Source organism: Lepidochelys kempii, chromosome 25 (assembly GCF_965140285.1).
Source record: "Lepidochelys kempii isolate rLepKem1 chromosome 25, rLepKem1.hap1, whole genome shotgun sequence".
Lineage (NCBI taxonomy): Eukaryota > Metazoa > Chordata > Testudines > Cheloniidae > Lepidochelys > Lepidochelys kempii.
The window spans coordinates 11,262,884-11,279,392 of NC_136404.1; the positions used below are offsets into that span (position 1 = coordinate 11,262,884).

General features: G+C 46.1%; 1 protein-coding gene across 5 annotated transcripts in view; it reads right to left on the reverse strand.

Annotated features, from left to right (window-relative positions):
• The window catches only part of SH3GL1 (SH3 domain containing GRB2 like 1, endophilin A2), a 59,798-nt gene extending 43,410 nt beyond the window's left edge, over positions 1 to 16,388 (reverse strand). For 2 of the 5 annotated variants that reach the window (XM_073324492.2, XM_073324493.2), the window contains exon 1: positions 10,334 to 10,900. In XM_073324492.2, the coding sequence (XP_073180593.1) occupies positions 10,334 to 10,378 (45 nt within the window). In that variant the 5' untranslated portion in view covers positions 10,379 to 10,900. Of the gene's footprint in view, positions 1 to 651; positions 689 to 10,333; positions 10,901 to 16,308 lie in introns of those variants that run through there. The other 3 variants (XM_073324495.2, XM_073324497.2, XM_073324494.2) reach the window with 3 other exon arrangements.
• Between the last annotated feature and the right edge of the window lie 121 nt (positions 16,389 to 16,509).

The window sequence follows — 16,509 nt, forward strand, 5'->3', positions numbered from 1 at the left end:
CAAGTTCACTGTAGAAGAAATGGGTGTAACAGAATTGAATGCTTCCCAACTCTCCCACCTCCACAGATGCACACAGCTCGGCAAACACATGAATCGTTTAAACAATGATCTCCAGCGATAGCAACTGGCACCTCACAGGAGCTCTGTGCCTCCCTGTGTCAGGCTAGGATGACAGGACTGAAGTATAACAAAGGCTGATCAGCTGAATAGGGGAGTCCCTCTTGAACGTCCTCTCAACAACATACCAGATTCCACGCTGTGTAATACATGATTGTCATGCTGTACATGGGACACCCATGCTTAAACAAGTCACGTTTTCCCCAGGCTCTGCCCCTCAGGAGTACATGAATGCTGGAAGCCAGACCTGGAGGACTGCAGGGGATTCCTGGCTGGGTTAATATTAATAGAACCTATGCCACTTGAGTCATGTTTATTGCTGCCAGCATAACACAATGTTTAACTTCATCCATTTAAGCTCGCCACACCTTTGGATGGGGCAACTGGGGCCCAATCCTGCATGGTGCTGAGCACTCCTGGCTCCAATGGGAGTTGGGATGTTCACTGCACCACAAATTTGGGCCTTTATTCTGCTTTCAGTCTTGATCATCAGAACATATAAACTCACATAGCTCTACTGATGTCAGATCTTACCCTGTGTTGTCTTGAAGTGACTTCTCCCAAGAACTGTCTGGAAGTAAAATTGAAGAATTTGAACTGATGGTTTCAAAACTGGAAACTACCACGACAGAAAAGTCCACAAATAGTTACAAGGTTGAGCGAAGTTAGAACTGAGTGTTGTTTCTAAAAACCCTTCCACTGTGATGATTACAGAGAACACTTTTTCCATGCAAGGTCGGACATAATAGAATGCTGTATCAGAAATAAGCACATAGGAGAAAGAGTATACTCTCATTCAGTGGCTTTCTAACCTTGCCATTTAATATCATCTTCCTCCTTTCTGCTGCAGGTTCTAGTCCGCTTTGCAAAGTATTTTCATATTTCCAACTTAGACTGTACATTGATTTTTGCTCATAACCATTTACTCTAGAGTGAATCTGACACTGAAAATGAACAGTTTGAAAATATCTGTTGAACCTGTCTCTCTCTTCAAGTCTTACTATATTGTAATTCCTTTTCCCAGGAGAGTATCAACTGACTATGTTGCCATTTTTAAATACGCATTTTATATACATTTGTTTCCGGGTGGTTTAGTTTTGCTAGATTTTGTTTGCAACTAGAATACTTTGTGCATGACAATTTTTTAAAATTAATCTCATGAGATCACTCACTCCACACTTCAAGTCCTAGGGAACAGGTTTCCATATCACAACACTGCCATCTATTCCACTAATTAGTTGGGGATTAGTCCTGCTTTGAGCAGGGGGTTGGACTAGATGACCTCCTGAGGTCCCTTCCAACCCTCATATTCTATGATCACCTGACAATGCAAGTGATTTTCCATGCATCAAATCATTATCCACTCATTTAGTGCAAATATGCTTGCTTAGCATCAACTGGCAATTTCCACTGAAATATTAACGAGACAAGGCACCAATTTCCTGTTCCAAAGACCCCTCATTGTCAATGTTTGCAGGAAGTGAAAGTGGGCTTTCAATAGAAAACTGAATTTTTAAACCAACAGTAGCTAAATGTTTTCCAGTCTCATTGGGGGTGGGATTGTACATGCTCCAGTGACACAAAATCAAGACAGGAACCCAATTTTATTTGAGCATCGCACAGCTGGGGAAAAGCCACCACACGCTTGGCAATTCTGTTTTTGGGTTGATGAAGGTCCCAGATCTCTTACAAAACCCAGATGAACTAAAAGAGCACTGAGGCAAAACGATGTTTCCATTAAGCAACCTTGGCTATCTCCTTATTGGCAGTCTCAGCAGAAAGGCCAAACACTGAGCAAGCCATAGAGATTGAATTCTCTTTTCACTCCCTAGACTCAATCCTGCAGAGCAAGACTAAAGCTTGCCTGCATGAGGTACCATGCTGGTTATTTGCCCCATGCTGTATTGTCTCTGGAGATCTTTCAACACAAGAGCATCTGAAAAATGAGTCTCTCTGAAAATTATTACACAAACTCAGGCCTGTCAAGAGAAATTTGGGCCCCAGATATATCACATTTGCTGGGGCCCCACCTCCCTCCCATTTCATTTTATTTACACAGATGTTTCTCCCCATTACTCCCCAAGCTCAGGGCACCAGTACAGTCTCCCCCCGCCCTCATCCTTTCCTTCCTTCTCTTCAGCCCTGGTTAAGTTGAAACTCAATGGACCTGATTCTTAGTTACTTGGTTCCGGCATTTGGTAGCTTTAAGACACTGTTATGCTTCTGTGGTGAATTCCTGGCCACACTGAAGTCAACAGGAGTTTTGCCAATGATCCTGTCCTCAGAGCCCTGCCTAGCATCCATTGCAGAGTTCTGGCAGCCTCTGGGATGCTTTCACTTACATTAGTTCATTGCGGCTCACCCTAGGTGCGCTAGGTTTTTGAGCAAGGATAACACAAAGTCCTATGCCACTTCTACATAGCCAGGGAGGCCCCCCATGGCCCAGAGCAGCACTTACATCCACTTTAATACCCGTGTACTGCCAGAGTGATTTAAAGAGTCTGTAAAGTAACAAAGAGCTGTTTTGGTTTGGTTTTTAACAAAGGTTATCCTGCACATTGCACAGCTAACAACCGCTTTCCCTTCTACCAGAGGATCACATGCTGTGCAGCTAGTCCTGAAGTGACACGTTTCCCCCGCAGACATTCCAGAGGAACCCACCACCTGGCCGCCGTATGCAGAATGAAGGAAGTGAGCAGAAAGACAGATACATTGTCCTTTAGCACTTCTGTCAAAGTAGTAAGGAACTGACTTGATACAGCTCTGCAGATTTATTTTTTTTATATAGTTCTTATAAAGCAGCAATGAAGAAAAATGCACGAAGATTCAAGTGTAAAGCCACAAGAAGACGACCATGCCTCAAATATATAGATCAAGGAAATGCCAGCCCAGCCTGCATGAGAATGGGAGAAATTCTATCCACCTCCTGTCAGCTGCATTCTCTCCCCCAGCCACAAAACTGTTCTTGTACTGCATGCCTGGGACCAGACCTCATCTCCCAGACACTTCAGTGCATACCACCACATTGCTGAGCTCGTGTTGCCAAATTAAGTGGAAGGAAGTTCTGGGGACTCATTAGCAACTGGCTGGACAGGGAGCATGCATGCAAGTTGATCCTAGAGATCTCTTGGCTGCTCCAGCTATAACAGCTATCATCAGGTTACAGAGAATTGTTCTGGCTCTTGGACTGTGCTGCAGGAAAAACTCTTGCTATCAAAGGAAGAGATCATGAAAGCAGTCACCAGCCTCATGAAAGAGAGTGGAGTTACTGACACCTGCCACTTTTCAGAATTGCCAATATCTGCCATAGGGTTGTGAGGATTGTTAGACCTACCTACTGCTCCCCATCTTTCCCTCGGGCAATGGCTTTTGGGTTTCATGCACGGGGGGAGGAGGTTGCTGGGCTTTGCATTTCAGACCAAGAAAGGGGGGGCAGTAACGCTCTCTCCTCCCCAAATCCTGCCGGGGGAAGAGGATGTGTCTTTATTTCACAGATCAAGCAGCACTGCTTTCTTACTATACAGTTCATCTTTTGATTCAACTATTAGCTGCTGCAGCAAGGACCTTTGTGGCATTTGGAAGTCAGAAGCTTCCAAGGATGGGATGGGCAAGAAGCACCGCTCTAGCCCATTCCAATGACCGGTTCACGGACCAGCACCAGTCCCTGAGATCCCCCTGGCACAGTTGAGGAAGGCAGTAAGCTGGTCCCTGGTATCAAAAAGGTGAGAAACACTGGGCTAGAGGATAGAGAAGCAAGGTCCAGTTGCACTAGAAAAATCATCCATTATTTGCTGAGCCAGTTTATAAAGAAGGACAGGTTCAGCAAGGTTCGTGGCATCAGCTTGATTAAGGCCAAAGCATGTCGGACCTGTTTTAGAAAGACATTTTGGTCTAGTCTCCAGCCTGTTTTAGAAACATGAAGACTCGATCCAGGTAGATGTTAGGCTGAGTCCATTATAAAAGCGATGCTCTTGTTGTTTAGATGGGCCTACAGAAGGGGTCCCAAATGCATTAGGGATAAGCTAGAGAAGCGGTTCTCAAACTGGGGGTTGGGACCCCTCAGGGGGTCACAAGGTTATTATATGGGAGGTCGCGAGAGGTCAGCCTCCACTCCAAACCCTGCTTTACATCCAGCATTTATAATGCTGTTATATATATAAAAAAGTGTTTTTAATTTATAAGAGGGTGGGGGTCGCACTCAGAGGCTTGCTATGTGAAAGGGGTCACCAGTACCAAAGTTTGAGAACCACGGAGCTAGAGAAAGGCCCCCAGTACATCAGCCCTGGCAGGATTGAGCATGAGCAAGGTCACAGCTTCAGTCAGTGCAGACTTCACGATTAAACAGAAGTGACCCAATTTACAGCCCTGCCCACACTCAGACAGAAATCAAGAAAGCAGCAAACAGCTATTGCTAGCAAGGTCTAGTACTGCTACCCCCAAACAGCGGGGACGAGGAGTTTCCCCTAACCGAACCAATTTATTTATGAAAAATAAATAAATAAAATATGAGCCCTCGCATTCACCTGAATCAGCATTAGCAGAAATGGGAGCTCTAGTATAGACAAGACTGGCAGTTTACATCACTTTGTACTACTGTGTTAGGCCTTGTCCACACTAGAACGTCGTACTGCTTTAACAATGCCATCCTCCGTCCCACAACTCAGTGTTATCGGTACAAAGGTGATTATACTAGTCCAGCGGTCATCATACAGGAAGGGGGATGACTGTACCGGTATAAGAAGAGAATACCTAGCTCCTATGCAGTAGATCTCAAAGTAATTTACAAAAGGTCGTCACAGTATCCTTATCACCATTTTACATGTGGGGAAACTGGGGCAGAGGGCAGTGAAATGACTTGCCCATGGTCACCCAACAGGCCAGCGACAGAGCTGGGAATAAAACCCAGGTCTTCTAAGTCCCATTCCAGTGCTCTAGCCACTAGGCCACCTTTATACCAATATAACTGCATCCATCCTAGGGCCTGTACCGGTATAACTCCACCAATTAATACAAATAAATTAAAAAAAAAAAGGCAGGGGAGGGAGGAATCACACCACATCCAACATAATTATACCAGTACAACTTTTAAGGGTAGACTAGGCCTCAGTTAAACCTGCTATGGGGCAGGTCTGATTTAACTTAAGATCAATAAGGGTTAGATATTTATATGGATATCAAGAGTTATCCTAAGTAATGCCACCAGAAGTTTTGGAATGGATATTTGGCTTAAACTGTGAGGTACAAAGTTTAAGCCAATCTCTCACTGTTAGAGAGCAGGATGAGACCTACAGGGGAGGTGGATTATTCCCTTCCCCCCTCCCCACCCCATCTACCTACTGCAGGGCTCTTACACCTTCCTGTGAAACATCTGGTACCTAGCCCCTGTCAGAGACAGGATACTGGCCTAGAAAGACCTTCAGAATTGCCAGACTGGATCAGACCCATGTCCGACACAGTGGTAAGACAGGTTTCAGAATAACAGTCGTGTTAGTGTGCTACAATGGTTTTTCCAAGCTTGCTCCCAAATCAAGATGCTGAAACTCAAAACCAAACAGAAATCTCAAGACTGTTTCTTCTCCTCGCTCTAGGGAGAAATCTGCATCTTTTTTTAAAAGAGGGACATTTAACTGTGAAGCAGTTCTGGACTTCTGGACAAGAAGGACTTGTTCTGCATGCACACAGGATAACCTTTCACCACCTGAAACACTTTGCCAGTATGGGTTGTTCTGGATTGGGTTTGGGTTTTTCTTGTTTTTTTGCTAAAAGCTCCATTGCTTGCTGCTGCCTGGGAGCCTGACAGCATCACTCAAGAAGAGTGCAAACCACTGACGGAGAAGCCAAAGGCCTCTCTAAGGAACACAATGGGGCAGGATCAAGTCCTCTTCATGGCCACCAGCACCGCCTTGCTCAGCTAGAAGAGGATTTGGCAACATCTATCGTTGGTAGGGAGAGGATCCCACACTCACTGGCACAATAATGCAGTTTTTTTTGAAGGGAGGGAGGATTGCTAGATTCCTTCGTAGGCTTAAATTCTTCATACATCTTGCCCTGTTTAACAGCAGAAATTGAATTAAATAGAGCTCTTTAAGAAAGCCACTGCCAAATCCACATGTGTGGAAGATCCAATGCTTCCATGAGAGCCAAAACATAACTAATCAGCCTGTGACGTCTTCTATTCTCGCCCTTCACCCCAGGAGCACAGCAGAAGTGGGTGGGATACTGTGCGTGCGTGCAAGGGGAAGAAACAAGGGAAACAGAATGGGTGTGATTGGTCCCTACCCCCCAGAGAGAGAGAGAGAGAGACTGTAGCTTGAGCAATTGTCAAAGCAACTCAAACACCTCAGAGCAGTTAGCCATGTCCATCCTCAGAAAGAGAAGTGCAGCAAGACAGATTCCCTTCCTCCCACCTCACTGTGAAACATGCAATTCACTTCTGCAACCATGCCACGAACACTGGCAGCAAGCCTCAAATTAAACTAGGTTTTGCCAGAATTAGATCAGTTTCCAAATCTTGGCTGCGGGGAGATGTGAGAAAGGACTCCAGATGCAATTGTGCAGACTCCTTATCTCCTGGTTTTTAAACTGCCCTCGGACACAGTCCAAATATTCAAATAAGGCAAAAAGAGAGGGACAGGCCACCAACAAATTTCTGCACTGTGGCTATTGCTCACTTCAGTTCTGTGAGGCTTTAACATTCGCACAAGTGCACAGAACCTGGGATCAGTGCCTGTTTTACAAAATGAACTGAAAATATTAGAAACAAAAAACCCACCACCAACCAAAGAAGTGGAAATTCAATTCATTTTAGATATGCCCACCTGAAGAAAGCTTTCATCACATGTTCCAGAGTGATGTATTTAGTCTGGAGAAACACCTTGCTTTTGACTCAGAGATGAACTTTCACATCTATTTGCTCTGCTTAAAACACCACAGTGATCTATGACAGTGAAATCCTCCAACCAAGAGATTCCCAGCCGACCTTTCCCCTTGGACTATCTTAAAGCACTGATCCAGGAGTTTTAAGTAGCCAGGAGGAGTGAAGTATTCAGCAATCTATTAGTTTGTTTTTCCTTTTAAGCAAAGTTCTTTTTCACAAACGTAACCAAGAAAGGAGACAAAACCACTTAGCAAACATACTTGGATTAAACTGCACTTCACTAGAACTGTTTGTTTACACTTTGTGCCTGGAAAATATAACAAGTCTATTGATACTTGAACACTGTGTGCTTCCCTATCATTTTAAATGGGGGAGAATGCACACTGTTTAGGGATATCTGAGGGGTGCTCTCCCCACAGAAAATTTTGTTGATACTTGGTGCATTCCAGTGATGAGCTAAAAAAAAGGTTCTCTTCAGAAGTATTAATAAATCACAGGGATAAGTCCCCTCTGACCGGGATGGTTAGCAGAAGCCAAGAGGACAAGGGAGAGCTAGTTTGTGAATTCCATGAGAAGCAGGAAAGTCATCCCAAGACTCAATTTATTTGAAGAATTTTGGATCCCATCACTGATTTGTAGGTAGGATTCCTTTGTAATGAAAGCCTGAACACAGAATTTTTGAACTCAGTACCATGGTTTTTACCTGTCCTACTGAGGGAGTTTTTAAATAACTATTTGGCTAATATGTCATTAATAATTTGCACAGGTTTTCTCACGGAATCTTAAGGTCGCCATTTCCTGTAAAACACTCACCCCCGAAATCCCAGATTTCGCCAGATTCACATACCACAAAGTCTTTTCCAGTTCCTGATGCCAGCTACTATCAAGAAAGAGGGAATTTCCTGAGGTTATGCTGCAGCTTGTTGCTGCCCTTTACTAGACCCCAGGTACAACCAGGGCCTGTTATTCCTAGTTACAATCCCACCTTCTGGTCCAGAATTTCACTCCACTTGGTACCTTCCACAGTCTTCCCAACTTCCTCCAACTTTTTTTTCTTCCCGTCTTTTCAGATTTGTGACTTATTTTTTTAAATTTTAACTCAATGTTCAGAGAAGTGCAGCACATGAGCATTGGCCTGCTAAACCCAGGGTTGTGAGTTCAATCCTTGAGGGGGCCATTTGGGATCTGGGGCAAAAATTGGGGATTGGTCCTGCTTTGAGCAGGGGGTTGGACTAGATGACCACCTGAGGTCCCTTCCAACCCTGGTATTCTATGATTCTATGATCTTATAGTTATGCCATTTCGAGTTTTCAATCCAATAACCTTAAGTTGTACTTGTGCCTACTGACCAGAGAACTACTGCAATTCACTCACAATAAACTGCCCATTACAAAACAAGTTCAAGACCTAAGAAAATTCTCACTCACTACTTGCAGTGCACCTTTGAAAGGTGCACATATAGCAATAAAATATACAGAAGCACTAGTAGACAATCACCCTGGAACACACACCTCTCCACTTACTGGCCCAAGTGGAAGACTCATTTCTCTGAGAGACCATTTTCACTAAACACCACATGACCTATTTGAGTTTTAGAAGGGTTTATACATGGGAGGAATTTAAATGACACCTCAGGTGACAGAATAGCTTCTTGATCATCTTCCTGAGTTCAGAACAAACAAGTAGTCATAGTGATGGTATAAAAGCCTAAAGAGCACAGAGTAGCCTAAGAAATAGATCACTGTGGCATCTTATTGTTTCTCTTGTGGATTTGACATGCAATTTAAAGAGGACCTATATGCCACATCCAATACTTGTCAGGAAAAGAACCACACACATATAAATTTAGGAACTCAGAGTATTTCTCTTCTCTCTTTGCTGAGGGGGGAAACCCAAGATACCAATATTGTGGCAGTGGACAGCTCTTATCTACCATTCCTCCCCCTTCAAAACAAGGAAACACTACAGCATTCCTGCCGCAATCGTATTACAAACACAACTGCGTCCTTATTTCCACACACAGATCTCTACTACAATTTCACAACTATAGGATCACCAAGTCACTAATTTGATTCAGCTCATCTTTTTTTAAACCAAAAACATTTAACTTCTGAATTAGACTTCTGCATCCCATGGTGATTTACTCCACCCCTTCTCTGCACTTCCAGAACAAACTCGTTCCCAGTGAAGAGACAAGACAGATGGAAGTCATGAGGAATGGTGGCTATAAAGCAAGTAGGAACTGAGGGGGAAGAAGAAATGGATGCAAGAATAATAAGCAGCCATCTGTTTTACCTGCTGCCTCCCTGTGCACATCTTTGTTTATATCAGAGAGAACATTACAGTGAGCCTACATCATTTTCACCAAAATGCACAACAAATCTCATTAACGAAAGGTAACTCAGTATGCACTAGAAAGGCTAGATCTGTTGTGAGAAAAGGTGGAGACACTCAGCACAGGCAGACTTAAGATATTAACCTAGATATTTTCCTGGAAGATGAAGCCATGTATAGTCAGCTGGCAGTGCCTCAGCCAACCTGAAGCTTTTAATTCAGAAATATCTCCCTTTGCTGTCACAAACCCCTCCTCTGCAGCTACAATTTTGAGCCATCTTCCTTTCAACATCAGCCCATTCTTGCCAGCCTCAAAAATAAACTGAGGTAAAGCAATGCAGTGTCAAACCATTCAGAGACTGGGTCAACACTCAAGAAGGAACTATTTTCCAGGAAGGGAGCAGCACTAGTACTGGACACACATACATGGACAACAGCAGAGAAATCTGAACGGGGGGCAAATGGTGATGCCAGGAATTAAATGGCACAACATTAGCTGAACCCTGATGCTCCAGAATCAGTGTGAGTGCAAGTGTCCGAAGGTGCAATGGGAGAAGACTTTCTGAGGGTGCAACTGTAAGGGATCTGTGGAGAAGTCCCTGTAGGCGTGCAAGTGTCGGATAACAGAGCCAGGGCAGCACCTCTGAGTGTCAATATGAGTATGAACACAGGCCCCTAAGGCTCCATGCACAAGGCCTCCCAAACTTGGCCAACATTTGCCAAGCTTGCCACACCAGTGAAGCGTATCTCAACTGTGGACAAGTATCGGAGGAGTAGCCATGTTAGTCTGGATCTGTAAAAGTGGCAAAGAGTCCTGTGGCACCTTATAGACAAACAGACATATTGGAGCATAAGCTTTCATGGGTGAATACCCACTTCATGCGATGCAACTGGGGACCTGCAAGAGAGGGGAGACAACCTGCTGTAGATGTGTGCAGGAGGGGATCTGTCATGAGGAGTGTGCGGGGTGGGGTGGGGGGCAGGGTCAGTCTGTGGGTCTCTCACCTGGCTCGCTTTGTAGAACTGCTTCTTCAGCCCAGCCACAGACATGCTGCCTCCTCTCCCAGCCTCGGGGGGGCCCAGGCACCGACCAGCCCTGCACCGACCAGCACACAAGACACACAGACAGCCTGAGACCCAGGACAGATAGACCGACCACAGCCTGGTCGGGGAGAGCCTGACACAGGGACGGACAGACAGGCAAGACCCTGGACAGCCCCAAGCCTGAGACCCAGGGCAGGCAGACCCGAGCCCGAGGGGAACACGAAGGCGGACAGACAGCGCCGGACACAGGGACAGACAGACCCGAGCCCGAGGGGAACACGAAGGCGGACAGACAGCGCCGGACACAGGGACAGACAGACCCGAGCCCGAGGGGAACACGAAGGCGAACAGACAGCGCCGGACACAGGGACAGACAGACCCGAGCCCGAGGGGAACACGAAGGCGAACAGACGCCCCAGCAGCCCTGGGGAAGCGCCACAGACAAACAGACAGACACAGCCCGGCTCCCCGCGCAGCGCCTCCTCTGCCCCCTCCTCTCCGGAAGTTACATGGCACCGCGCCGCACACTTCCGCCTCTGGCCAGGCCGGAAGCGGGCCAGCCCCGCGGAGGGACTGACGGCCCCTTTGCTAGAGCGTCACACCAGGAATCAGTCCGCCCCCTGCCGGCCCGGGGGAGCGAGATCCACCCTCTGGCTAAGCCACTATCATAGATATGGGCGCGTGAGAGAATGTCCCAACAGCAGCAGCATAGAAAGTGAGGCCGCGGCTAGAGAGTCACCCTGCAGGCGATGTGCTGCTACAGCGCCCCCTGCAGGCAGCAGTACCATAGAGAGCGTGAGACCCAGTAACAAACGTAGGCCAGGCTGGGAGAGCAGGTGTCCTGTGTACACTTGTGATTAACAGCTATCACTATTATCACTATTGAGCAACAGAATTATTATAATTCCCATTACTAATAGCTCAACTTTTGATCACTATTATCGTTTTCACCATGACCAAGTAAAACGGCTATTATTTTCACTACTGTCACGATTCCAATGGTTTTATCACTGCTAATTTTCTCATCACCATTATTGCAATGATTTACTATTAACTATCAAAACTGAGGAGCATTATTATTATTTATCATTTATATACTGCCAACAGTGTCCTAAGCATATTATAGATGGTATGAAGTCACAGTCCTTAAACAGAAGACCTTTCACTTTCAGAGCTCAGTCCTGCAAACACATAGCTCCCCCACCATCCTGCAAAGGCTTATGGAGTTGCTTAACTTTATGCATTGTGAGTAGGCCCACTGACTTCACAGGCATAACCATTGATGGGACTAGTCACATTAGTAAAGTTAAGCACGTGTATAACTGTTTCTCGGATTGCAACTACTTAAAGTGATTAGTTTTACCAGCACAATCCCATTATTCCATATTATTTCTTGGTGTCCCAGGAAATTCTTTTGGAACACCTGATATGTTCTGGTTTTTAACTTCATAAATCAGAACCTTAGGTTTGTTCAAGACTTGTTATACCGGGTAGCATTAGTTCTAACATCAGAACCAGTCTAGAATCAGAAACAAACAATCCAACAGAACAAGCAGTCAGTGTAATTAACTGTTTGGAGTGAAAAATCCAAGCTAGTCTTTTGATTGCAATGAATGTTGATGATACATGATCAGTGTTTCACAATAAATGCATTCCTAACACTGAATTCCTGGAAAAAAATCCTCCACTCCAAGAAATATGCCCACGGTTGAAAAAGAAGCTTGCAACAGTTTGTTAAGTGCATGTTTGTCTCATTTGAATATTTCGCAACCCTAAAAAAGGTTGCCACAAAATTGTCCCTATTAGGCACAACCACTTTTTCACCCCAAACTCTGTTTCTTCTCCCTGGAGATGAGTTCCTACAACTCTACCTGTTCTATACCTGGAGAAACAAATATGAAAAGGTTTCTCCTGTTCCCTTTTTCGTGTGTGTGGCTGTTGGGGGGTGGAGGCTTTTGGAGTTTTTTTTTTGTTTTCTATGCATTTTTTAAATTTACTTTGGTGTAAATCTGAGATTAATTCCATTGACTGCAGTGGAATTATTCCAAATTTACACCAATATCAGGGAAAACAGAATTTGACCTTATAGCTTGTGCTTTGTCTGGGTTTAATGTGCCTGCCTGAAATCACAAACTGGACAAGATTCAGCCACTGACACCTCACTACTTTCCGCTCCACATATAAAATTCACTTTCAACATAGCCTTCCCCTTAAGGAACAAGTGGCAGATAGACCACCACAGCATTCCATCTACAGCTATGTTACTACTTCACTGTCATCCTGAGCTGCTCACTAACAATACTAGCTTTTGATATATCAACCCTGAAGCACCAGAGACAGCATATCATAGATCATAGGATTGGAAGGGACCTTGAGAGGTCTTCTAGTCCAGTCCTCTGCACTCAAGGCAGGACCAAGCATTAACTAGACCATCTCTGACACGTGTCTGTCCAATCTACTCTTAAAAATCTCCAATAAGGGAGGTTCCGCAACTTCCCTAGGCAATTTATTCCAGTGCTTAACTATCCTGACAGTTAGGAAGTTTTGTGCAAGTGTCTCAGAGAGAGGACAGGGACACCCCTCTGAGTGCAAAAGCCTGGGCACGTGTTCTGTTTTTGTGCATGAGACTTTCCATATGTGGTCAACATGTTCAAAGCTTGTCACACCAATGAAATGTAACCGAACTGGAATGAGACCGGGCATGCAAGGAGTGTATGCAATGCCTGAGAGTGAGTCCGTAATCTGCTTCTTCCGCCCAGTCGCAGACAGGCTTCCACCTCTTCCAGCCTCTGGAGCTGAACACCATCTGGTCCAGCATAGATAGGCCAGAGCCAGGGAGACACAAGAATAGACAGAACAGACTGCGAGACACAGGGACAGACAGATGGACATACCAAATCGAGATTCAAACACAAGGCGACAGACAGATGGACTCCCAAGTTGCCTGGAGCGGAGCTTCCCAGACAGACAGACACCACCCACTCCCGAATGTTACAGACCTAATACAAAATCCTGGCCTCCACCAGCACAACCAGGCATCATTCCATGAGTCTGCCCTGTCATCATCTCACTCCAGAAGTTTCTGGCCTTGGGGTTATGCCTCCTCAGAGGTCTGGGGCTTCTGGGGTGCCTAATGTGAATTGAGCCAACCTGACAGGGTGCACTGGGAGGCCTCTGAGGACCCCTGGGGGGCAAAAGCCCATGGGCACCACAGGGCCCTGTCAGACATAGTTCCCTCTAGAGAAGTGGTTCTTAACCTGGGATGCATGCACCCCCTGGGGGTGTGAGATGCCCTTTCTGGGGGTGCGAGACATGCCAGATTTTTTTAGAAGGTAAATAATTGAAAACATAAATTAAGCACAGGCACGTAAGTACAATATGGGCAGGTCCCCTTCGGTTTGCCTCATGTGGGGCCAGCTGCCATGAGTAAGGAGGGACCATGCTGCCCTGCTTCACACCTATGGCTATTGGATCTCTGAGTTTTCTCCCACCTCCAGTGCATTGGGGCTGACGCCTCTGCAATAGGGGGGAAGATTGTCGCCAGCACCCCAACATGCTGGGTGAAAACAGAGGTTATAACTGGTTTATGCTATGATGTGGATCCAAGCCACAGTTCTGATTGGATTCCTGCTTTAAGTGCAAAATTTCAGGTCACTTTGTAACTTTGTCAGACTTCTGGTTTTGGCAGAAATTTTGCAAATAAATAAAATGATCAGCCTGAGGCAGACACCCAGTTTGGAAAATTACAGCAGAAATGGTTAAAGTTCGGTAAACTTATAAGCAAAACAACAAGATCTTATAGTGGGAAGTGTGTGGCAAATTTAAGAATAGGCTTGCCTGCCAAACAGTCCTGCCTGTAATACCAAAAATGGCCAATTTTCAAATATTTAGTTTTTAAAATTAGGTATTTTTTCAAAGAATAAACGTCCCAGGAAGTCTGGTTCTTCCCACAATTACTGTTATTCAAACACTGAGGCAAAAACAGAAATTACACAAACTCCTGCTTCAAATCCTGATCTGCATAGAACCTCAACTGTGAGTTCCTGATGATGTCTCCATGAAGCATTCTGCCTACTTGGCTTTCTGAGTGCAGGCTTCAGGATTCTCTGTATATTGCTTCAGAAGCCCCATTAACGAAGATCTTTGCCTTCCCTTTGCAATGGTGCTCACTTTTGCTCAAATAAATTGGTTAGTCTCTAAGGTGCCACAAGTCTTCCTTCACTTTTGTTAGTGGGCACGAAAGGGCACACTGCATTTGGACCACAATCCGTCCTTACCTGGGAATTGAAGTCACTTGCTCTGCTCTTCAAAAAACCTTCCCAAACCCAAAGGAGTTCAAAATAAGCTCTAAATTGTTGTGAATTCTTTACATTGTCTTGAATGCACTTTTCTCTGTGATTCTTGCTGCATCTGCATTATGCTAGAATTTTGGCTAAACTCTTTGTATGAGTTCTTAAACAAATGCTCATTGAAGTCTCACTGGATGCCTTGATAGTTTGTATCTGACTCTAGTTCACCACTTTTTGATAATATGAGGACTATAGGACTGGATTGGCAGAACTGACCTGAGAAATCAATACTTCTTTCCTATGGGCAATAAACATATGGTATAACAAGTCCTTTTCAGTGACTTCCAGATAAAGGAGTAAGTGAATAATTAGTAACACTCAGAATTAAATTATTAGATTGATGTAAATAGGTCCAAATACTGCACCTGCAAAATTTGCCCCAGTGTTCGTGAGCAATCATTTCATTTCACATTGACACATATAGAGATACACACACCAGCCATTGCATGTTTTCCCCACACTAAACCATTTGTGTGCATGCATGCTCACTTACATTGCAGAGCCCCTCTACATAACTGCTCAGGAACCTGGGGATGGTGCCACAGGATTTTTTGGGTTTGTGCCAATAGGAAACTAAGTCCCCTTACGTTCTTCACTACCCCTGTGCTCATATACTGGCAGGGAGCACTATTCAGTAAATTAGAGAAGGGACTAGGAGTCAGGACTACTAGACAGACAGAGCTGTCAGAAACTCAGCAGGTTTGGGTCACATTTCTCCAGCGTCTTTGCTTTGGTTCATATGGGTACACACTGCATGGCCAAATTATTCTATTGTGCCAGTGTAAACCTGGGATCAATTCACTGATTTAATTGGATCATTCAGGATTTACACCAGCATGACTGAAAGCAGAATTTGGCTTTATGACTCCTGCTTTCAGAGGCAGATTACAGTTTGGTGGGGCCCTGGGCCAGAGCAAGTGGGGGGGGGGCCTTCCTCCCTCCCTCCAGTGCTCCTGCTGGGGAGCTGGGTCAGAGCATGGGGGTTTGCGTCACTTCACCCACCCAGCACTCCTGCCGGGGAGCAGGGTCAGGGCATGGGAACTTCCCCTGCCCGCCCAGTGCTCCTGATGGGGAGTGGGGTCAGGGTCCGGGGGACTTCTCCTGATCCGCAGCAGAAGCACATGGGGTGCCCATTTTTCAGGGGGCCCCCAGTCCACTTTGAATATATCCACTGCACACCCAGGGAGGGCAGAGTTGACTGTACACTTGGGCATTCCACTCAGGCACACTGAGTGGTCCTTGCACTGTGGTCCTTGCACACTTCTTACACACTCAGGATCCTAGGTGATTGCATACTCAGTCATTGCATGCTAGGGGTCACACTTTAGGGAGCAGGCCCTCGTGCACAGGAAGGAGGCCCCTTGCACGCTCAGGGGAAGCGCGACTGATTGCACACTCAGCGTCCTGGCACGGGGGGGGGCGGGTCACACGCAGGGGGAGCAGGGCCCCCGGCAAGGGCACACACAGAGGGGAAGCGGGGCCTCACGCTGAGTCACAGTCACGCTCTGGCTAGGGCCCATCGCACAAGAAGGGCGCAGCAGAGCGGCGCAGCCCCCTGCGCCCACCTGCGCAGCACGAGACCCTCACCTGTCCAACCTCACAGCCACGACCCAGCCGTGGGTGCCGCAGCCAATCATGACCCGGGCACGGCACGATGGCAGCTGTTTGCACCAATGGCACGCCGTCTCCCTCAGCCAATGGGCGGCAGCCCGGGGCCTCACCCCCGCCTCCGGGAGCCGGCTGCGGCGGGGGAAGGGGGCTTCTCGCGAGGCTTCGCGGGGCCGAGGT